This window comes from Natrix helvetica, assembly GCF_964273705.1.
Source record: "Natrix helvetica genome assembly, chromosome: 3".
Lineage (NCBI taxonomy): Eukaryota > Metazoa > Chordata > Lepidosauria > Squamata > Natricidae > Natrix > Natrix helvetica.
The window spans coordinates 118,323,540-118,347,811 of NC_138549.1; the positions used below are offsets into that span (position 1 = coordinate 118,323,540).

At 38.3% G+C, this 24,272-nt stretch overlaps 1 protein-coding gene across 4 annotated transcripts in view; it reads right to left on the reverse strand.

Annotated features, from left to right (window-relative positions):
- ST3GAL3 (ST3 beta-galactoside alpha-2,3-sialyltransferase 3) overlaps positions 1–23,010 on the reverse strand; it is a 234,831-nt gene extending 211,821 nt beyond the window's left edge. For 3 of the 4 annotated variants that reach the window (XM_081946126.1, XM_081946127.1, XM_081946124.1), the window contains exons 1-2: positions 22,905–23,010; positions 14,588–14,731 (exon numbers count right to left, since the gene is read on the reverse strand). In XM_081946126.1, coding sequence (XP_081802252.1) covers positions 14,588–14,708 — 121 coding nt within the window. In that variant the 5' untranslated portion in view covers positions 14,709–14,731; positions 22,905–23,010. Of the gene's footprint in view, positions 1–14,587; positions 14,732–22,490; positions 22,596–22,904 lie in introns of those variants that run through there. The other variant, XM_081946125.1, reaches the window with a different exon arrangement.
- Positions 23,011–24,272: the final 1,262 nt, after the last annotated feature.

Sequence of the window (24,272 nt, forward strand, 5' to 3'; positions counted from 1 at the left end):
ACTGGAATGGTCATCTTTCAACCTGTCATCAAGAAGCAAATCTCTACTCAGTATTAATGTAAATCAGCAGCCTTATGAAAATGGCAGCTTAATTTACAATACATTGATGGTCAAATAGCAGACATTTTAAAATAGAAATTAGGCTGAAACATGTTTGGAGTTTCTAGGACAGGGGTGTCCAAACTTGGGAACTTTAAGACTTGTGGACTTCAACTCCCAGAATTCCCCAGCCAGCATGGGCTGGCTGGGGAATTCTGGGAGTTGAAGTCCACAAGTCTTAAAGTTCCCAAGTTTGGACACCCCTGTTCTAGGAGTATTATCCAGTACGTTTGGTCCAGTTCCTGTGAACTGGTTGTTCGTTTGTTTTCTCCAACAACAGGAGAACAATGATCTACAAGTAGGAATCAAATATCCATACAGTGGCATGCAGTCTATTTTAAAGAATGAAGGGACAATGGAAGAATTATGTTAAAGATCCTGGTAATGTTCCCATAAACATAGAAACTGAGAGGAAGGATCTGAGAGGAAGGGGAAGATCTTTTGAGTATGTTGGTTCGGCTAGTCCTATTTCCCAGTGTTCAGCTTGCCATGTCCTTTATCTACTCAGGACCCAATTGTTCCCTAACGTAGACATCATACTGGGCTGCATCTTTTGATATTACACAATAAATTATTACTTTATTTTATTTTTAAAATTATATGCTACCAATCTCACACAGTGGATCAAAGCAGCCATTGTAAACAGTAAATATGACGATCCAGAGGAGAAAAAGTATGCAAATAATGATTTCTCCAGATGTTAAATTTTCTGGCAGATATCTAATTGCATATCTTGGCTATGCAGCTTTGGTACATGTGAAGTTCACTACTCTTAAGTTCAATTCCCTTCTCTAAAGGAAACCTAAATTTTATCCTGAACAACAACAAGAAGAGCAAACTACTACCGACTTCCGCTCCTTCCGACAAAAACTTAAGACTCACCTGTTCCGACTAGCCGGCCTGGCCCACTTATAGTTCTACTCTTACCTCCTGGCGGATATTTTATTTGGGATAGCTTTTAAGGTTAATGTTTTTAACTTTTTTAAATTTTCTAAAACTTTTAATTTAACTTAACTAAATTGTACAGGGAATTTCTACTACCTCCTCCAGTCCTGTGTTTAATTTATTTATTGTATACTTATAATATGTATATTTATTGTCTAACTATTTTAATATGACTGTACGCCGCCCCGAGTCTCTTTTGAGAGAGGGGCGGTCTAGAAATCCAATAAAGTTAAGTTAAGTTAAGTTAAATACTTTTTTTTTGTCTCAGTAACTGCGGTCTAAAACAGAAATATAAACTTCAACTTTTTTTAGGCTCTGATAACTGATCAGTAGACAGGGATGAAAAGAACTCCATGTTTATGGTATTCCTTGAACTCAGCATAGGCTGCAAAAATGCTTTTAAACTTGACTGAGCAGATCCAAAAACATAAATCCTGACAAAAACACTGCATGTACCATTGGAGATATGATAAAACATTGGTACTGTTGGGCTCCGTGTAGATGCAAGAATGACACATCATAAAGTTTATCTTAAGTTTTACAACTAAACTGAGTTAACTCCTCCAAATTTCAGAGTGGGGCAGAACATTCATAATAAAACTAATTAAAAACGGCTCTGGTTTCACTGCTTTGTAATCAGCATCAGTGAGATGTAAATACACTTATTTGAAGGAAAGCTTGACTATCCCAAAATAGACTCTGGGAAACATCTGAGGCAATGGAAGCTAACTCCATAACAGAATCCAGTAATATACAAACAGTACAAAAAAAGGACCTCAACACAGTTAGAAAGTGTAAAAGTAGACATGGGTAAAATACTGTTCTAACCAGCAAAAAGCAAACAAAACACATATATTTGGTCTCACAGGTCTCACATATGGTCCTGTATGGCCTTGTAAGGTTGCTTTATGGATCTGTAGAGATCCACTTCCGCTTAGTTAGGAATGGGGAGGCTCTAGCAACTATGGAAATTCTTTCAACTTATCTTTATAGATTTCATATTCATAATAACTTATAGTAACAGTGACACCTACTGGCAAATAGAATAAACAGATGAATTTTTGCTGACTTAATGAAATATCCATTTCTCCTAGGTCCCAGGACCATCACCATAAAGAACAAGAATTTTAAAAAAACCATCTGGCTTAAAGTTTTGTTTTAATGTAAAATAAATCTTGACTTAATTTTTAAAAAAGCAACACCATTTAATTAAAATGCCAAGTAATCTATTTTCCTACCCAAAAAGCCATTTCTACTCAAATGAAAAGGTATGTTCACATTATTACAATATCTGGATTCACTGTAAAATCAATAAATACATATTACGCGTAGACCTTAATTTACAACCACAACGGAGTCCAAAATTTATGCTACTAAGCAAGACAGTGGTTAAATGAATTTTGCCCCATTTTACAAACATTCTTGCCAGCTATTAAGTAAAGCACCATAATTAAATCAGTAATGTAGTTGTTAAGTAAAATCTGGCTTCCCCACTGACTTTGCTTGTCAAAAGGTTGCAAAAGGTGATCGCATGACCCTGCTATTGTCTTAAATATGTGCCAGCTGCCAAGCATTCCAATTTAGATCACATGAGCATGAGGATACCGCAACAGTTACATGTATGAAAAATGGTCATAGGTCATTTTTTCAGTGCCATTGTAACTTTGAATAGTCACTAATTGAATGGTTGTAAGTTGAGGACTACTTGCATATTATGACATTGTGCAGAAAGGCTGAGTTGCTTAAACAACAGTTTTAGTCTGGCTACTGAATTTATTCATTTTACCATAGATGGTTATATAATAGGAGCCTGGTGGTGCAATAGTTAAAGTGCAATATTGCAGGCTAAGTCTGCCACAGTCTGGAATTCGATACTGATGGGCTCAGGACAGACTCAGCCTTCCATCCTGCCAAGGTCAGTAAAATGAGGACCCAGGTTGTTGGGGGTAATGTGCTGACTTTGTAAACCACTCGGAGGGTGCTATAAAGCACTACAGAGCGGGATATAAATGTAAGTGCTACTGATATATTTAGTGAATCATAAATCAACCAAAGAAATCAATCAGAGAGAAAAAAAAGTGATAAAACTAACTAAACTGAGCATGTGCTAAGCAGAAAATGTATTCCTAAATTACATATACATATACATATATATATGCTGGTCTTGTTGTATTTGGGTCTTTTCCCATGTAAGATTGAGATTGTCTTGGCAATGTTTCAGTGAGGTCTCACTCATCTTCCAGTGGGATTTCCTTGGAAGCAACCTAGAAATGTTGTTTCCACAATTAAGCAAGGAATTTCAGAATATAGTCACACAAAGCTTTAGCAAATGCATTTATTGTTTTAAGTATTAGTATTTGGATATTAAATACAATCTACTGGAAAAGGAAATAGCAATTTCCTCCACTGCCAAGTAAAACTATGCAAGCTATCTAATGATACTTTGAACTTATCTGTAATAATTAGTCCCCACCGTTCCATGCATGCCTACATTCATACCTCAAGTTCGGCTTGTGATCCACTCAGCCCTCCATATCCTGCCTGGGTAAACTGTTCCCCAGGATTGCCACCCATTCTATGCTCATGCCTTGGATTCTCCCTAACCAAATACAGAACTTGAATTTTTCCCCTCTTGATGAGCTTTGTCCAATGATCCAGTATGTCAGGTCTCTCTTGAATCTTGATCCTGTCCTCTAAGGTCTTTGCTATTCCTTTTTTTTTTTTTTTTTGCTCATATCTCATATGATATTCCATTCAATACCTCATTTTAGGTTGCTCCCCTAGCCATTTCTTTACTTACCACTCTCCCTTTGGTCAATTGAACAGTACTGGGTCCAAGTATTTTGCTATCAACAATATTAAGAACAATACATGTAAATATATCATCCAAAAACTTTACGAAGGGCCTAAGGCAGTTTCAAACCAAAACTGTACTGTACCAGCTAACAACATGGGCAAGAACCATCCTAAATTAAGACCAAAATGAAACACCTTTGGTTTTGTAAATTCAAATATACAGAAAAAAGTTGAAATCATTAAACATGACATTCTCAAACACGTTTCCAGCAAATAAGAACACTGCTTAATTCCCAAGCAATGAACTGACCATTTAATATGCTGCTTTCTACATTCTTCTCTGAAAATTTTCCATAATAAAAACATTTTAATTACTATTCTTTGAAATAACATTTCCAAAAATAGAAAGGCTGACACTTTCCTCCTCACCCCCTCAAACTGCTTAGAGAGAGAGAGAGAATATTTTCTCTATGTTCCCAAAGAAAGAAGCCTACTGCCCTCAAGTGGCTAACAAATTACCGTATGTACTTCACATTACAACATTGATTTCTCCCGTGTCCTGGACACGGGAGGGGCCGGAGCTCTGCCAGCGGGGGGTGAAGGGGCAACACCAAGAAAGCTCAGATCACAAAAATAAATAAGAAAACCACAATGTTATAAACAGACCGAAAGTAATAATGAATTTATAACTAGACTATATATTATAACTATATAAACTGATTGAAAATTATTTTTTCTAGAATTAATATGCTGATTTTTTATGATTATGTATTAAGGTTTGATATTTTGATGTAACCTAGGAGTCTGGAGGGAGGGGGCGTCTGCCACACTTGCAACTGCCAAAATTTGTAACCATTCCACTTACCCTTTTCCGCATAAATGTTTTTTTAAAAAACCACATTACAACATTGATTTCAAAGATTGCTTGTCACTAGGTAATCTACAAAGAACTGCCTCTGCATAGTTGTGCCACAATATTGCCACAATATTCTGAAAGCAAACAGAAAAAGCTTTCAATCTATATGTAATTACAGAAATTGCAAAAAAAAAAAAAAATCTCACATATCAAGTAAGAAAGAAATACACACACACGTAAAACTACTAACCTTTCTGGCTAACTTAACATGCTTTAAAGTATATAGAAAATTGTTTAATTTCAGACGTCCCAGATACAGCTAAACAATGTTTTCACTACTAGAAAGGATCCTTCGGGGCTACCTTCTCCAAACAATTTTGACCCCTCCAAAGTGGCGCTCTCACAACACACTCTTTGTGGTAGCCCAATTTTATGGATTGAGTACTGTTTTTTTTTTTTAAATCATAGTACTTTTGTTCTGGAACAGCCTCCCTTTGGAAGCTTCAATGGGAATTAGACATGAGAGAAATCTGCATTTTCTCTGGAGAGAAGAGGGGAGGATCCAGCACCACAATCCTCCAATCAAATACTCGCGCCAAGCTGTGGCAGATGAGTCAACCCCAATTCAGTAAGTAGATTTATTGAGAAAAGTCATTACAAAAGAATACTATCTCAAATGCAAGCTCTATTTACAATGGAATCAAGGTTTGAATCATGTCGGCACAGTGTAAGTGGCTAATCTCTTCTGAAAGGGTGGGATAGTTTCTATCAACCTATCAAAAATTAGCAAGACTGTTTCAAGCTTGCTAACTCCTATAGAAGTTTGGATATGATAGTGCTGTTTTTTAAAGCACATGGAGTTGCAATTAGGGATTCTTTGGAATAATTATTTCATCTAGGAAAAATTAGTTCAGCAATATTCATCCTCACAGGAGCTGAAATGCAATTCAAACAAAGCTAGTATAAACAGCGTTTATGAGAATACTGTAATTTCCAAAATGGTGTGTTATTAATAGGAAGTTAATATATTTTTTAAAAATAAATGAACATGAAAGAGGCATGATGTTTCTACCAAGACACATAAGAAATTATTAAAGAGGCTGCTCTGGGAATTCAGTATTTACAAGTTTTCTTTAAAATACTGCATTTTGTCCATGCAGTATTTTAAAAATGTAATGATAGCTAGGATCCAAATAATTTCCTGCATAGGCAAAAGGGAATTATGATGGTATAAAAGAGTCAGAGGGCACCTGAATTTCTTACAATTCATTTTCCTTTGAATTTAGTCCTTTACGTATACGGTATATCCATTCTGGGGGGCGAGGTGCATGTGCAGGGGGCACTTACATTGCATTTTGGGAGCTCGTGCAGCCCCTCCGCACCCCATTTTGGCTTCCAGGTTGGTGCAGGAGGCCTTCCAGGGCCAAAAAGGGATGGGAGGGGTCACGCCCCCTCTGCACTCTGTTTGGGGCCTGGGAAACATCCTGCCCCAACCTGGAAGCCAGAAATGCGCAAGGGGTGGGTAGGGTGCATTGCAGGGGGCGAGGGAGCATGGGGGGGTCATGTGCACATGCATGGGAGGTCGTGCACGCATGTGCAGGAGGCAGGGCCTTCAGCAATCACCATTCTCGGTTGGCAGTCACCACTGTATGATTTCATATGATATTGGTGATACAAACTGAAGTTCAAAACAATACTAGCATAAATAACATGAGAATATGAAGAATCTGAATATTGGGCATTTAAAATTTATTAAAAGAAATTTCTGGAACTCAAAATCTTGAATCATTAGATTTTTAAAATATATTTTTGATGTTTTAGTCCCAGAATCCTATCTGCAACACTAGTATATTATATACTGAATTGGAGTATATAAAGCATTCTAACAAGGTCTTAGATTGTTGCAAACTGTTAGATCTCTGGAGCCCATCATATGTTTTGACAGGAACCAATCAAAATAATCAAAGAACTATACTTTTTACAATAATTCCAACCGACTGTGCATTTCTGATATTTACAGATTGATATTTTAAGCTTCTTTAAGATTACTTTCTTTTTCTTTTTTTAGTTTTCCAACATTTATGATACAGGTTGCAAAAATGGCTCATTTGTGGTTAAACAGCCAAATTTCTATCCTTTGTTTGTTTAGCATTCTTTCTAAACCAGCATCCCTGGTTTATTTCTCAATTAACAAGTCAGACTAAAACCAGATAAATTAAAAAGTTTCTCTTATCATGACTAAAAGGTTCCATCACTTTTTCAAGAATTTAAATTCAGGTTATTTCTCCATAAGACTTGCTGCCACAGATACAGAGACAAAATTAGGAACAACCACCAGCAGCAAACCATTTTCTTATACATCTACTTTCTGTTTCCATGGAAACGAAAAGACACAGGGAAAAATGACAAGAATGATATCCCGTTTTTTCTTTTCTCAAACTGCCTTGCTATACAATCACTGGAGGGGCAGGGGGAAGCAGCCACTGAAAAGAACAAGAAGGAATGACTGAGAATATGGTGTCATATTTCAGCAGAAAACTGACCTGGGCTACAAAAACCAGCTATTAAACAATTTCCACCATCACTCAAGAAGGGATTCTCAAACTGCGGATTGCAACCCTTCAACAAATGTGTGGCAGGTTACACTCACTCCACTGGTGGGATTCAATTTTTTTTACTACTGGTTCTGTGGGCATGGCTTTGTTGGCGTGGCGTAGCTTTGCGGGTGTGGTAGGGGAAGGCTACTGCAAAATCCACATTTCCTCCCCACTCCTGGGGGAAGGTTACTGAAAAATTCTGATTCCCTCCCCACCCCACTAACCTTCTTTCCAGCTTCCTTCTCCTGTTCAGGGCAACAAAAGAAGATCAGCTGGGAGGCTGCAGGGGCAGGGGGCAGCCTATTTGCAGTTCTCCGAACTACTCAAAATTTCCGCTACCGATTCTCCAGAATCTGTCAGAACTGGCTGACACACTCCCAATCTGCTGGTACTAGGCTAGGCCAAGTGAATTATTCACATATTGGGCTTCTTATCCGACAGCTTTTTATGACAGAAAAGGAGCTGTTACCATGAGTATAAAGGTCACTGAAGATAGGCCCAGCACTGGGAGCAAATTCTGACAGAAATCCAATTCTACTTGGAAAGCTTGGCTTGCACAGGCACGCTAAATCACTGCCACAAATTCACCAGGACCAACCAACATCTGTCTTGTCCAGGCAAAACAGAAGTTTTGTCAGAGAGCATGTTCTAAGAGTTTTTGTTATGGGAGAGGATGGGTCACACAAATTCATTTCTTATTTTAGGAAATTGTGGCACCACAAGGTTTGAGGATCTTTGACTTAGTAATTTGTAGATTTCAGAGCTGCAGGGTTTAGGAAGCCTGATCTGTATTTGCCAACAAGAAAGTATGAAGAATTTTGCAAGAACTTCTGTAACAGATGCTAACAGAGAGCAGATATTACAATTTGATTATACAAATAATCTATTGCTACTGACAAAACTCACTGATCAGGTGTGAAGAGTCCCAAATCCAGTCCCCAGTTTTTTATTTATAGGCGCTCAGATGAGGGACTGAGAAAGTCTACTGTCTTAGGCCATGGAGACTTGTTATCAAATTAATTCAGAAACATACTAATGATGTGGTTCCAAATATGCCACTCTTATAGGTTAATAATAAGTATTCAAATATTTCTTTTTTATTTCTTTAGAACAAAATGTTCTCTTTTCAATTATGCTTTACATTCAATCTTTAGGAGACATATTTAAAATAACCAATTAAATCTTCTCCATTTAATACCCAGGCTGCCCCTGCTGTTTATTCTTCATTAGCTGCTTATTGTAAAAGTTGCAAAGAGGAAGTTAACCAAACAATAATCTGAAAAAATAGGGCACATTTCTTCCCTTCAATTTGACCTGTTCCCCAATGATAAGAAGCATCTGTATTATACAGGTTAAGATATATTTGTTGCTTGGAAAAAGAAATGGTAGGTGGAAAGAAAAAACATAAAACCTTTTAATTTCTGCTGTCTAACTTTCCTGAAAGTTGACTGACAAAGGAGAAGATTAACAGAGAACGATGGAGAAAGGTGTCAAGAATTGCTTCTGGTATTTATAGTAGCTGCCTACATTCCCTTCTGAATTACTTTGTATATAGAAGCAACTCCTAGATCACGGGTGTCAAACTCAATTTCATTGAGGGCCACATCACGGTTGTGTTTGACCTTGGGGGGCCAGGGTAGCCGTGGCCAGCTCGACGTCACTTGTATAGGGGGTGCCTGTGGTGGCCTGAGCACTTTGCCAACGAAAATAGGCTCCCAAGCTCCATTTTTGCTGGCAAAGTTACTGCAGGCTGATCCTTCGCTGTTTCCAGGGCGGCCCCACGAGCCAGATTTAAAGACTCTGCGGGCTGGATCCAGTCCACAGGCCTTGAGTTTGACACCCTTGTTCTAAATGGAGTTCTGTAGGTGAAAGTCCATGACTCTAGAATACATGATATAGTAAATTAGCTTTTAACCTTCTTAAGGTCAGTTTAAGGGACAGTTTATTATACAACTGTGGCAAATATCTATATCTAAAAAAAGAATATTTCACTGAAATCATGTTTCCCAAAGGAATATCAGAATAAGAATGGATTTAATGCTGTATCAAATTGGAAAAATATGAGTCAAACGGAATTCAACGAAGAATCATCTCTTTTTCATCAGGTTTATGATGGAAACTCTGTGTAATAATGCCCATCAGACTCACAAAGAATTTCACAAGTTGAGAAAGATACTAGATATGTCTATTTTCTGTTTTTTGTAATATCTCACCCTAGCAGAAGTTCTGGTTACTTCAGATAATGATATTATCCAGTAATAGATGTTGGATAACAAGAAAATGATCAAACACAAAGAAAATGCATAGTATATGTTTATCAAAATGACAGAAAATTTAAGCAGACATTCCAGTCTCTTTCAGTAACATTAGAAGAACTAGAAAAAATTTAAAAGAATGCTATTTAATTTATATATGTCATAAATTCAGATGTTAACAAATTGAACATAACATCATATGACCTTCCAATCATTAAGATAACATACAAAATATACCATTCAAATACTATTAGTTATACTGATTGTAGTACATCTTTTTATGTCCTGTCAGGCTACATTGGAAGATGTCAGCTTAGGCTGTGCCCAAGCATTCATAATCTTATTCTACCTCCTGGCAGATATTTTAATTGGGTATTTTTAGGGGTCACTTAAATTATTGTTTTTAGCTGCTTTGCTTTATGTACAGTTTCTTATTGCCTCCTCTTTTAGGTACTGAGTATGTAATTATGTTTGTACTTTCTATTTATTTATGTGTTTTATCTGACTGTACACCGCCCCGAGTCCCTTTGGGGAGAGGGGGCGGTATAAAAGTCCAAATAAAGTAAAGTAAAGTAAAGTACCTGGGAATACATCTCACCAAGTCACATGAGACTAACTTCTTAAAAAGTACACATTAGATCAGGGTTGTTATAGTCCACTATAGTTCTATTTTCATACGTTCACCCTTGTTATTTTTAACTCCCTTGAAATAATTTGGCATGCTATTATTTAGATACTTCATATCACAATAATGAGATTATAGTAATAATTAAATTGGGGTGCTATAGACAGTTTAATAAGTGAGCAAGATGCTCAGAATCTGCACCTTTAAAAAATAGACTATTTCAACATTAACTCCTGATAAAAGATTCTGATGCTGCCACAAAAGTGATAGTAGATGAAAGCCATCTCAATTTATTATTCCCCCTGATCAAATCATTACCTTTAAGTTCAGCTTAAAAAAAATTAACATCACTTCAACAATATCCAACTTGTGAAAACTATTTATATAATATTCATATATCAGGAATGTTTATGTGACTAATACAGACATGGAATTTATTAGCTCATCATCATGCAATAAAATTGTATTAAACCCAGAAAATATAGAAAGATGATACGTTCAAATAAAGCAAAAAAGAAGTAAAGCTAATGCTGAAAGAGATTGGCCTCAAATTAATTCTGAATGAACTGTATTCACTGTCATCAGTCATATTCAGGATTTAACGAATTATTTAATATTCAAACACTATCTCCAAACTTAATGAAATACTGGAAAAGCAAAAACAAATTCTCCATTTGTGACAAGACTAGTCAAATCTTCCAGGTGTTCTGACTTAGGCTTCCTGATACAGTAAAAAGCAGGCACTTAGTCCCAAAAATTCTCTTTTTATTTCAAAGGCTGTGAATTATGTTCATTCACAGCCTGTAATGAGTCCCAAATAGTTTGTAAAGAGTCCGATAGTAGGCTGCCAAAGTCTTTCGGGATAAGGCTGATAAGTACCCACCTTTATCTTCTTTGAAATGCTGCCAAAGAACTAATTGGCAATTAGCTTGGCAACGCCACATGGAGCAAAGAGTCAAAATGGAGCTTCAGAATGTAAAGCGACCAGCATGAACAAAGTTGCTTCCTGCAAAAGCTCACATGCCTTTGCTCCTCCTTTTTTTATATATAAAAAAGTTTTTTTTTAAAACAAACATAGACAGACAAAAACATATAACATAAAAACAGCTTCCATTACGTACAGTGTGTCGGTTGGTTACAAGGTTTTTGTGCATCCTTTCCATAGTTATCTCTTAAACTTTATATAAAGTCACATATTGTCAATCAAATATGTTTATATACATTGTTATTATAGTACTTCATTTATTTGACTTTCACTATTATTTCCTCATTTTAAACAAAATATTCTAAATATGGGTTCATTTATATTGTTGTAGTTCATTAAATCATCTTCAATATATCCAATAATAAAATATTTTTATATCCTATTCTGATTCATTTTTGGTAACATTCTCTAATAATTTTCAATTCCATGTGTATTTTTTTTATCTAACCACAGATAAGGTAAATCCCATATCCTATGAAATTATTTATCTTCTTGTTCTCTAATTTCATATGTCAACTTACTCATTTCAGCACATTCCATTGTTCATATAATCATCAAATATATAGATATGCAGTTATTATGATTATAAAACATCATGAGTATGATTATAAAACATTATGAGTATAACTATTATTACCTCCTTTTTATGTGAAGAATGCTAAATTTAAAGTAAATTATATATTATGGCATTTCATTACATCATCCTGGAATCATCCAATGGTATTACATCTTTATATTCTTACTTACAGTTTATATAAAATTCCATATTATCCCTCTAGTATATATAGATACATTATTATCATTGTTAATCATTTATTCAACTAAACTATTATTACTTTGTCTTATACATAATACTCAAAATTTAACTTAATTTTCGTTGTAACATTTCATTTCGTCATTCTGTATCCTTCCAGAAATAGTGCCATCCAATATCTCTTGCCATTTGTAAAATCTGTATTCTAGTTGTTTTCCTAGTAATTCTTATGTGGACTTCTCTTAGCAACTTGTTGTTCATTGCATATCTTTTAAAGACTCAAAACCCTTCATCTGTTCTTTCCATCAGCTTGCCTTTGATTATCACTGGTGCTTCTGCCAAATGTATTCTCCTTATCTCTGCCAAATTTTCTCCCCTTTCTTCTTCCATGTTTTGAGGTCTAAGATAGAGTTCCAGTTCATCACCCTCTCCAATGTCAACAGTTTTCTTATCACTTTGTTCATGTTTTTCTGCAATTTTTGAATTCTATCCTCAAATTTCATCATCATTTTATGGGTATTCATGGTTCTTCCTCCCATTCTTTCTACTCTTTGCTCTATAATCCCAAGATTCTTTTCAATGTTCTCTGTACTTATTAGCATTTTTTGGATTCCTAGCATAATTTTTTGCAAAATTACTTCTTTTTCTTCTTCCTGTTGCACCCTTTTTCCAAGTTGTAAACACTGCCACTAAAACATCCAAGGCTTGTTGCTAAATGTCAAACGAATTTACTATAGTCTTTCAAGTCCAAGCTTTCTCTTTACTCCAGTCCAGCTACTGATAATACTCCAAAAAGAACACCTGTATAAACAACTTGTGTTCTTCCCACTGTTCCTTTCAATAAACAAAATCAAGGACTTTAACATATAACATATAAGTCAAATGATCAAAGGAATTAGTGTTTCTAAGCCTCCAGCCTCTAGACGGTAGTGTTACTTCATTTTCTTCTGCTTTTACCCTTCTCTTTGTTATGAGGTTTAAGAAAAAAAATGCTTAAAAGGTAAAATCCACCCGAACGTGGTTGCTCCATAGATACAAAAAGTGAGGAAAAATAGAGGAAGAAGTAAAAGAGAAAGCAGTCCAATTTAAAAAGTAAGAGGCATTTGTAAGAATTCCATCCCCCAAAAAACGGAGTTAAAAAAAGAAAGATAACACTCTAATTTTAATAGAGGCTTAATCTGCCACTTGCTCTCTTCTGCCTTCAATTTTAATTTACTTTAGGTCTTTTGGGTATTCTCTTTTCTCATAGTAAATAGTAAAGTTTATCTTACCAATTCAAACACACACTCTCCTGCACAGCTTCCATTCAGGGGTCTGTCCCAACCTTATGCAGCTTAAAATGGCTGTTTCTCTTGTAGCTGGCAAAAAGAGCTTTCTCCTGGATCAATCAGGGACTTTGCGATGTCCCTGAGATCAGCAGGACATGCCCTTCTCTATCACCGTCTCTTCGGGATGGTTTAGGTCCAAAAAGAACTGTCCAGCAACAGAGATTCACAGCAATCCTGTAGCCCCAAGATTGCATGTCGTGTTGTAGCGACATCAGGCCCCGCCTCTCCCCTTTGCTCCTCCTTTATGTCCTATGAGAGGGGCCAATCACCTCCAAGCCTTACTCCCAAGTCGTCCCTTCTGTCTTAACTGTTCTTGCCTTCTGGCAGCTCTGCGCATGGGCGCACTGGGAACAGGAGGAGCCTGTTCCTCTGCCTCACTGATGTCCGACACTGGAGGCTCCAGAGGCAGCACATAACTCCCAGATGGCCCTGGCCCCCTCTCTGCCTCCGATGCAAAGCCCTCATCCGAGCCTTCCCCAGACTCCAGCACTGGCCCATGTTCCTCCCCAACCTCCTGGCTGTCTGACTATGCTGCCAGCTCCACAGGCCGCCGGTGAACCACAATACCCGGATGTGGTAGCCTCTTCAGGTGCTGGGATACTGTTCTCTGAATTGTGTCTAAGTCCATGTAAAAATTGATGCATTCATTGTATCTAAGTAATTATGAATTATACATTATAATGTATGCAAGTTAGTCATAAATATCAAATAATTCATCTATACAACAAATTCAAAACAATCTGACAAGTTACATAGATATGTAAGAAGTTTGTGTAATGGTTCAGTTTTTAAAGCAAAAAGGCTACTTTGGAGCATGTATGTAGCAACTCCTCTTTAAAGCAGCCACTGTATTTCTGATTACAAGGTAATCAGAAGGCCCTCTGCAGCTCCATCCTAGGAAAAAGACACACTTAAGAATTTGCAGACAAGTGTGTGCCTGCATAGCCTTTGACCACAAAGTGCTGCACAGGTTCAACACATAAGCTAAAGAAAAGAAGAAATGACAACCACGTACCACATAGAATGAAAGTCCACCTGAAACAAAGGCGGAGGACATATAGAACTCTCAAATACCTATGCACAATTTTTAATAGCATGAATTATAGCCATAACCATGAAAGTGCCTTTATATATCAAAAGTAGGAAATGTAAAATTTATTTAAATGTTCAAATAATTAGTCTTATAACAAAAGTACTGAAAAACGAGCTGTAATTTAATATTGCAGCTCAAATGCTTGTTTGAGTTTTCCTTGGGTTATTCTAAAGAGATAAAACTTAAAAAATATGAAAATTAGTTAGTTATAAATCAACAGATTCTTGGGTGGCTTACGCAATCACTATACTTACTTGAATCCTCCCATCGGAGCAGGTGCAGTTTCCAAGCTGAGTAATACAGAAACCCCAAGACGAGAAAGAGGCAGAGAGCAAGTAGCACGTTACGCATAAACACCAGAAGTCCCATCTTCATATGGAATAGCTCTTCTATAAAATCTGGGTGGAAAAAAAGGGGGGTATTCTCAATTGCCTTGTATAGCATAAGATTTAGATCTTTGACTAGGACTGGAGAGACCAAGATTCTGGTCTCACCTGGCGACTTTGAGCAAATTACTTTCATTCAATCCAGCCAACTTTGCATGGATGTTGTTATGGGGATCAATTGAAGGAAAGAACCCTATGTAGATCAACTTGAGTTCCTAGAGAAAAGTTGGGATATACAGTAATTCTAACAAAGAAATAAATTTAAAAAAGCAACAACTATGTTTAAGTTACCTAAGCATGCTCCCTTCCCAACATATACAGTATAATATCCAGACATGCTTATTCATAACACCCGAGTGGAAGTAAGTTTTGTGAAATGAACAGAATGCATTTCTTAGCAATTTACTGCTTTTCCAAGCGTGATTCAGAAATGCTGCTGCTAGGTGTTATTAGAAAGCTTGATCTGAAGAACCTGCTCGCTATTGAATTGCTTCTCAGGGACATACTATTTTGGTTATTTAAAACAATACCCAAAGTAAATTGTCATGCCAAAAAAATATTTCACAGAACTAAGAAATGACACTGGAAAATACAGTATAATCAATACCTCTTAATTATATAAGTAACTACTTAAACATAATTAAACATAATTACTTTAGTATAAAGTTGTAACAATCCATTTTCCCTCTACTGTAAATATACTGTACCACAGTATGTATTAAGGTGATCCCCATTTTTTGGAATAGTAACAGGATAGGTACTATAAACTAATATTAAGCTACACTGACTTGTATGATGATTGCAAAGTGTTTCTCATTAGGAATACTAGTATCTAGTGTTTCTAACTAGTATATGAAAAGTTAGTATCATATTGCTCATGTCATGATGTAGCAAGAATAATTGCTTGCTGAGATATGGAAGATGCAAATCTGCTATTCTAGAATGGACTACTAACTTAATGCATGAGTCACTGTGGTTAAATTGGTAAATTAAATAAGAATCACAAGAACGAATCTTTTGGAGGAATTGTTCATTTGTATTATTTTGAATCAGCAACATACAAACCTAGATCAAGAGACACTGGATTGAACCACAAGTTTAGTCACATGCCTGACCTTCCTCTCTCGTCCCTTTATCAAGAGCAGTTTCAGTAATCAATCAGAATAGAGCTGGAAGGGACCTTGGAGGTCTTCTAGTCCAACCCCCTGCTCAGGCAGGAAACCCTATACCAGGTACAATTTCAGATAGGTGGTTGTTCAGCCTTTTCTTTAAAAACCCCAGTGATGGAGCACCCACAACTTCTGAAGGCAAGCTATTCCACTGATTAATTGTCCTCAGTGTTAGGCAGTTTCTCCTTAATTCCAGGTTGTTTTTCTCCTTGATTAATTTTCATCCATTGTTTCTTGTCTTGCCTTCTGGTGCAGCCCCTCAAATACTGGAATACTGCTACCATGTCACCCGCTAATCCTTCTTTTCTTTAGACTGGCTATACCCAATTTCTGCAACTGTTCTTCAAATGTTTTTGTCTCCATGCCCTTAATCATATTAGTTGCTCTTCATTGCACTTTTTCCAAAGTCTCAACATTTTTTTTGTAATATGGTGACAAAAACTGGCAAGACCACGTGTGGTCTTGCTAAGGATTTATAAAGTGGCACTTAGCTAACTATTTCCTATTTTGAGCCAACATCATTCTAGAAAACTAGCTTAGGCAGGAAACCAAAGAAAACCTCAAAGAACTCAGGGTCAAATGCACACACATAAATGAAAATGAGAAGAGGAAGCACTAAATCCTGTTTTCACTATCCCCTGCAGCGAAACTCCATCAGAGATTATATCTTGTTAAATTACATATTGAAACCACCTGGGTGGGTACTGTATGATCCATTCTTGTGTCCAATTTAGTTTTGCTGTTTTATTAAAACACTTTAACAGAGAACTGGCAAAATTGTTCTAGAGTTTGAATTCCACAATAGTCCCAGGCAAGATGAAGCAATTATAGTGATATTCATAATTTTTTCAACCAGATGTGAAATTTAGATAGACAATATGAATTGATTTGAGGGTAATTTGAGGCATGCATTGGCTAGATATAGACACACAGTAATGCTAACCAGAATGACGTTGTTTGGATTCGGTTTAACATGTTCTTTCATCAATTTTGATTTATGACTTAGTATGTTCTCAAGCCCAAGGACAACAGTCAAGCAAACCATGAGAACAAAATGCATGGCTAAAGTCATGAGACTAAGGCAATTGTTGCTCTTTGCCCTATTTCACTTAATCTTTGTTTATGGACTACCTGTTGTAGGAGAATACAAGTAGGAATGAGAGCACTTTAGGAATTAAAAGATAGGCTCCTTTTGATCTTTCAGCAACAAAATAAAAGTGCCACTACCATTTCATCCACGACTGCACACAAGAACCCTGAAAAAGACAACTTCATGTCAGCTGAATTCCAGCCGGTTGCCAAATCATGGCTTCAACTTTCCATAGTCTACTTTCTCCAAACATGTGGCAAGTGAAAATGCCATGGGCTGGCTTTGAGAAGAGCACTCTGGTAGCAAAAAAGAACATGTTCCATAAATAAATAAGCAATGCTGAGAGTTTTCTCCAACATCAAAGAACAGGACTGATGGTACCCCTCAACAAGATGCTATGAATGAGCAATTATAATCCCCCCCCCCAAGGTCTGTTCCCTGCTATGTATTTCCTCTGAACTTCAATATTCCATTTGACCAAATAACTAGGAAAAGCCATACCTTGAATGTCTCTATGCATTGTGCATATCCTGCTGTTGCACTATTTGTTGCTTCTTTCTCACCTATTTGCTGTGAAGATATTGCAGATATTTCACCTGACAGCCAGATGAAGCCCCCAAGTTGCAACTAGACAAATTAGACAGCTACATTTTTCATGGATCAGCATTCAGAAGGATACAGGTAGTCCTCAACTTACAACCCTTCTTTTAGTGGCCATTCAAAGTTACAATGGCACTGAAAAAGTGACACACCTGTGACCACTGCAGCATCTCCATAGCCATGTGATGGCCATAGCCATGTATTTATGACAGCTGCACTGTCCCAGAGTCATATGGTCACCATTTGTAACCTCCCAGTTGGCTTCTGACAAGCAAAGTCAATGCGGGAAGCCGGGTTCACTTAACAACTGCATGATTCACTCAACTACTTCAATGATTTGCTTAACAACTGTGGCAAAAAAGGGCGTAATGTAAGGCAAAACAACCGCCTTGCTTAACAATGGAAATTTTCAGCTCAGTTGTGCTCATAAGTCAAGGACTACCTGTGTAGCCAATGCCATTACTGCAATAGTGTGCCACTGCTGAAATAAAACAGAAACCTTCTAATCATAAGTTTGGTAAGAGGCAGAGTTGCTAAAAAAGAGCACCTACAAGACTCACTGTTAGTGTTGTAACCTTTTCATAAAAGTCTAGGAAGCATATATCTTTCTCGTCGGCCATTTATATCAATGATTCCCAAACTCTGATCTGACAATCACAAGGTGATTCCCCCATAGCCTTTCCATTTTCACCAATCAAAACTGGTATGCTACCTGAGCCCCCTGCCTCCCCATGTCCGCCAAAAGTCAACTGGCCAGACCAGGGCCATTTACTGCCTCAATCTGCCATCTCCCTGAGTTCACTGCCAGTCAGTTGGCCAAACAAGAGCCAATTCACCAACTCAGCCCCACCTTCCTACATTTACCACCAATCAACTATTCATCCCTTCAGTACCCATCACTCAATATTCCCCACCACCTTAACCCTAACTCCACCAGTTAATAATGGATTAGTTCTGAAAACGCTGATTTACTGAAACATACAAAGGTGAATTCCCAAGCTCTTGAAGTCAAAAACAAGAAGGGATTATTGTTTATTTAATTGTGTGATTTTGGCACTTTCAAGAATCTACAAAGTTCACAAAGTTGAAGAAATGCTAGTTTAAATGAATAGGAGTAGCTGACAAAGGCCTTCTGTTAAGATTTTTAAACAGCAGAACTGGCAGAACCAATTGTTCTTATTTACCATTGCAAATTTACAAGGGCTGACATGTTGGAACTATTACACCCAGGTTCTTCTGCTGTGTGCTGCTCTTGAATCCCTTCTTCCACATCCTGTATGTGTTTCTTTTGTTTTCCTTAGCTAGATGTATGACGTCACATTTCCTCCTATTAAATTTTATTCTTTTGTTTTCGCCCACATTTCCAGCCAAAAACTTGCGGAATTCCCCCCCCCCTTCTCTTTCTGAATACAGAGTATATACAGTCCTTGACATACAGCCACAATTAGGACCGGAATTTCTGCTGCTAAGCAAGATGGTTAAGTGAGTCATGCCCAACTTTACCACCTTTTTGTTATAGTTGTTAAGTGAAACTGGTTTCTCCCATTGATTTTGCTTGTTGGAAGAAGGTTGCAAATGATAATCATATGGTGTGGATACTGAAACTATCATAAATACATGCTGGTTGCCGATTGCCAGATTTTGATCATATGATTGTGATGGTCATAACCGTGACAGTTGTAACTCTGAGGATTTGTTTAAGTTATTTTTTTCAGTGCTGTTGTAACTATGAACGAACGGTAAAACCATTCTATAAAAGAATGGTTTTAAGTCAAGGGCTACTTGTATTAGAAACCTCATCTTGTCCATGACTTAATTAAAGAGACTCATCTTAATTTGTCTTCCACTTTGTCTTGCTTGAGCCATTATGCTGTTTGTATGTGGCTTGAGCCTGACAAAGTTGTAACTGCATTTTGGCCCAAAAAGTCGGTGGCCAGTAATCCTTGATCATTACAATAAGAGAAAATAGCCAATTATGGTTGGAGAGTATTTCTGTAGCTTCACTCAAGGGTCGAAGAGAACACTCTACTCAATATGTTCAATTTTGCTCTTCAAAAGATCCATAAAAAGTATAAGGTCCCTTAGAATTTATCAAGGATAGGGCATATGGATCTATTTGTAGTTATATGAACACATAAGCATGTGCCCAGCTATACATTTATTGGTAAATATATAATAGCACAGAAATACTTACATCCAGTGGTCTTCCAGATTAGCATTCTTTGGCATAGTATCTTTCCTTTCAAAATCCTACCCAACCACCACCATGCTGAGATTTGTTCAGCCCCAATCCTACTGGCATTTCATAACTGTTTGAAAACCAATAAATTCTCCCAACCACATAGGTTGTGAAGGAATGAGAGGTAAGGCTACGTAAAGACATGTGTAGGAAGCTACCATGATCTCAGTAGCTGGTTATCTTGGATACCTACAAGCTCACCTAATTAGCATAACCAGATGTGGGAATAAAGGAAAGGTTATGCACAGACATACGCATTTCAGCTATGGTCTCGAGTAGTCTGTTATCTTTTAGCCCACTATCTCACCGAGCAAAGGCAGGAGTCAACCTTGGCATTCTGGATTCACTAGGGAAGAAATGGGGGAGTAAACTAAAACAATATGTTGTTGCTCTGTGCTTTGCTTGTAAAAACTATATAAAAGCCAAATAAACTCTGCGAAGGCAGACAGATATTTTGGACACAAACTGCCGTGATTGATTTCTGAAACCTACAGGTTGGATGAGCTCTTCACTGAAGTTTTTCTTGACATGATTATGATTGTGTTTGAGTTTGATTGTCCTTGAGTGCAATTGTACTATTCTTGTGTTACTCTTGGGTACTGTTAATTGTTTGTATTCCATTGATTTTAATTCTAAATTCACCACCCAGAGTCACAACTGCAAGATAGACTATTTTATAAATCGAAGTGCAGGTAACCCACAATTTACAACAGTTTATTTATTGACCATTCAAAGTTACAATGACAGTCAAGAAAGTGACTTATGACTGGTTTTCATACCTACGACCATCGCAGTATGTCCATTGTCATGTGACCAAGATTCAGACACTTGGCAACTGACTCATATTTATGATGGTTTACAGTGTCCTGGGATCATGGATCACCTTTTGCAACCTCCTGGCAAACAAAGTCAATGTGGAAGCCAGATTCACTTCAGAACTCTGTTACTAAGTTAACAGCTGCAGTGATTCACTTAACAGCTGTGGCAAGAAAGTTTGTAAAATGAGGCAAAACTCACTTAATAAATGACTCACCTAGCAACATAAATGTTGGGCTCAATTGTGGTTGTAAATATAGGACTATTTGTAATAAATAACTAAATAAGCCAGTTCTCTGTGTGTCATGGCATCTCTGAAACTTCTCATAGCTTAGATATGGAATCTATACACATGACAGCATCCAAAGCAAAATCAAACTTCCAAAATCAGTAACAAAATCAGTTTTCAATGGAAACTTGTTTCTCTTTATAAAATGCTAAGTAATTATTATCCAAGCCTCTCTGTATTCCTTTTGTGTGGCTACATCACTTTGTAGATTCAATCCCTAACTTAGACCATTTATGAGACTTTATCATGAGGAAGTGCAACTGATTGTAAATAGGCCCCAAGAAATATAATAGCTTGTTACTGAATTGCGTTGTAAAAAAAGCCTCACCTCACTTGTAAAAATGGATATTTGAAAGCATTATGCCAAAGCTTTTCTTGACATCATACTCTAGTGCAGGGGTAGTCAACCTTTTTATGCCTACCACCCTCTTTTGTTAGTAGTAAAATTTGTTACTGTTAGTAGTAAAATTTTCTAGCTCCCCACCTGTTCCACAGTAATAGTGATTTATAAAGTAGGAAAGTAACTTTACTTTATAAAAGTAACCCCTACCACCCGCCATGAAAGCTGGAACGCCCACTAGTGGGCAATAGGGACCAGGTTGACTACCACTGCTCTAGTGTATGTGTCCATGTACATTCTATATTGTGTTTAACAAAGATGTAAGTAAGATTACACAGATCTTCATAAAATTAGAACATGTTGATGAAACCCATAAGAAAACTCTCTACTGGAAGAAGAAAAGGATCAGATCCTTCTAGATACTTTCTGACCAAAATTATTCTAAACTCTGTTAGCAATGGGTTTCCTGTCAAATTATCTTCATCTGAACAAATGTCACTTTGAGTAGAAATAATGACAATAAATGTTTGAACTGTTTGAACTGTTTCTACTTTTTAATATCACATAATCGATTGTATGTGTTGTGATGCATATTCTCAAGTTACTTTTACTTTGGGTCCTATTCCTCACTCTTTAAACAAAGCAGCTTGCTTTACAATTTGAATTGGCATTCGTTCACTTTGGGATCATTCAATAATGCAGCTGGAGTGTTTCTTTGGCTACTCAGTTATAGAGGCAAATCATTCACCCAAGCAGTGGAAACAGAAATGGAGAAAACATTAGGCATCAACAAAATACATCAGTGGTTCTGACACTCATTTTCCTTCCTGCTTCCTGCTCCTTCATTTCAACATACCCCATACTAGCTTAGAATACAGGCAAATAATGTGCACAGCCCCAGATATTGTAATCCAACAGTTCCAGCAAACATTGTACAATATTGAGTGATGCAGGCAATTAGAGTCAAATAATTGGATGGTCATGAGTGGGTGACCCCTATCAAAGTGGAACCACCTCTGGCTATTTAGGAAGAAACGACCATCTTTTCAAAACATAAAAACTGGTCTCAGGCAAACCACCATCCCTCCTACTTAATATGGACTACCTTACCCATTTCTTTCAGTCCCGTTTTTATTCCTTCCAAGCTGTCAATTTCAACCAATTCCACCCAGCAATTAATTCCAGGACCTCTGGGGGTTAAACACACATACACACACACAAATCCTACCACAAATAAATAAGAATTGATGGAGCAGGAACTATCAGCCTGATGAAATCGAGACCACCTCCTGGATGGAAAGACGAAACGAAGCGCCACGCAACTAGAATGACAAGGGCACCCATCTCGCCAAATGGGAACGACTTGAACTACAGATCATCTGAATAGCCGGGGCGGGGGGGCGGAAAGGGTTATTATATTCGGAAGGAAGGCATGGATATTCAGGGCCTTGGCAGGACAGCAAGTTTTAGGAAGGAGAAATAGGCCAGGAAGCGCAACGCGAAAACATCTCAGCGAGACGGGCATCTGACCAGGGCATAAAAGGGGGGGAGGCAGAAGGACGCAGAAGCGGAGCGTTCTCTCATTTCTTCCTTCTTCACCGATTTTGAGGATCGCATCCCTCCTCCGCGCTCTCTCGCTTACCAGAGTAGCGGGCCGATTCCGGCCACCTTTCCTGCGGGCTCGAGTTCTGTATGCCTTGCAACCCGCCATGCCGGGCCGAGCAGCGGCGGCAGTGGCCCTCACCGGCCTCTAGGGCAGGGGTCGATCGCCAATCACACAGTAAGGCGGATCTTCTAACGGCCAATGGGGGGAAGGCGAGGGGCGCTCTTCGCTGCAAGCCCCACGATTGCGGGAGAGCGGTGGGATTCACGCTGCCCAATCAGACGCAAGAAGGGTTCTCTCTCCCCCCCCCCAAACTCAAGCGTACCAAGAAGGCGCGCGGCTGTCCAATCAATGGAGACAAGGAGCGGAGGGGGCTACCGGACGTCCAATCAGTTGGGCCACATTGCCTCCCCCACCCCGCCGATCACCAGTCCTAGACGGGGCATTAAATGGCTTTTTTAGCCAATTGCGACATAGTGTAAGAAAACGGCTGTTCCCGGCAGAGTTTGGAACGGCCGGGAGGGCAATAAGTAAGGATTGGAATCTCAGGTCTCAACCCATCTGTTCTAATGGAAATTGCTACCGCTGCTACCCTCCAAAGGCAAAGCGTATCACTTAAATGCGATAGCTAATGTAGATGTAGCGAGGCGCCGTTGGCATGCCTCCATCTTCAAGGTCAAATTATGCTTTGCAAAGAGTGCTCTGGTGCCAGCCAGAATAACTTGGGTGGCCATGGTATTTTTTGAGCTTGGTTGTTGTTAGATCTGGGCAACGAGAGACAGACTGCGGACACGAAGTAACTCAACAGCTCATTTTATTAGTAGTAGTAGTGATCCAGCTTAACCTGTGGTCGGAGGGTTCCCCTTTTATAGGGATGAGGCACGCCCATTGACCAATCAGATGAATACCTGTTTCCCGCTGTAGGAGCGGACCTGAGGGAAGACTTATCTCGATATATGCTAATATCTAACACCCCTCCCCTCCTAGATGGGACGTTGCGGTAGGTGACATAGTCCTTTAGGTAGGTGGGTGTTTGTCTTGCTCGGGAGGAACGTCGGAGTTCAGGTTGCGTTGAAGTACTTGCAGGACTGGTTTCCTGTTGGTTTGAAGTGGTTGCAGGATCGGGTGCTTTTTCTGTTTCTGGAGGTCTTGCGTTTTCGATGCTCTTTTCCCTGGTATCTTGTTCGGCTGCGATGACGGGGGGTTGCTCAGCGGCTGTGATGACGGGGGGTTGCTCAGCTGCGTGCGTGATGTCCTGTCCCCCGCTTAGCTCGCCGGTGTCGTCGTTTCCTGGGATGAAGTTTCCCTGCGGTTGTCTTTCTGTGGACAGGAAACTTTCGCCCTCATCCCGTAAGTTGGATTGTGCTAGGCGACCTCGAAGCTGATCGATGTGCCTTCTCCAATTCC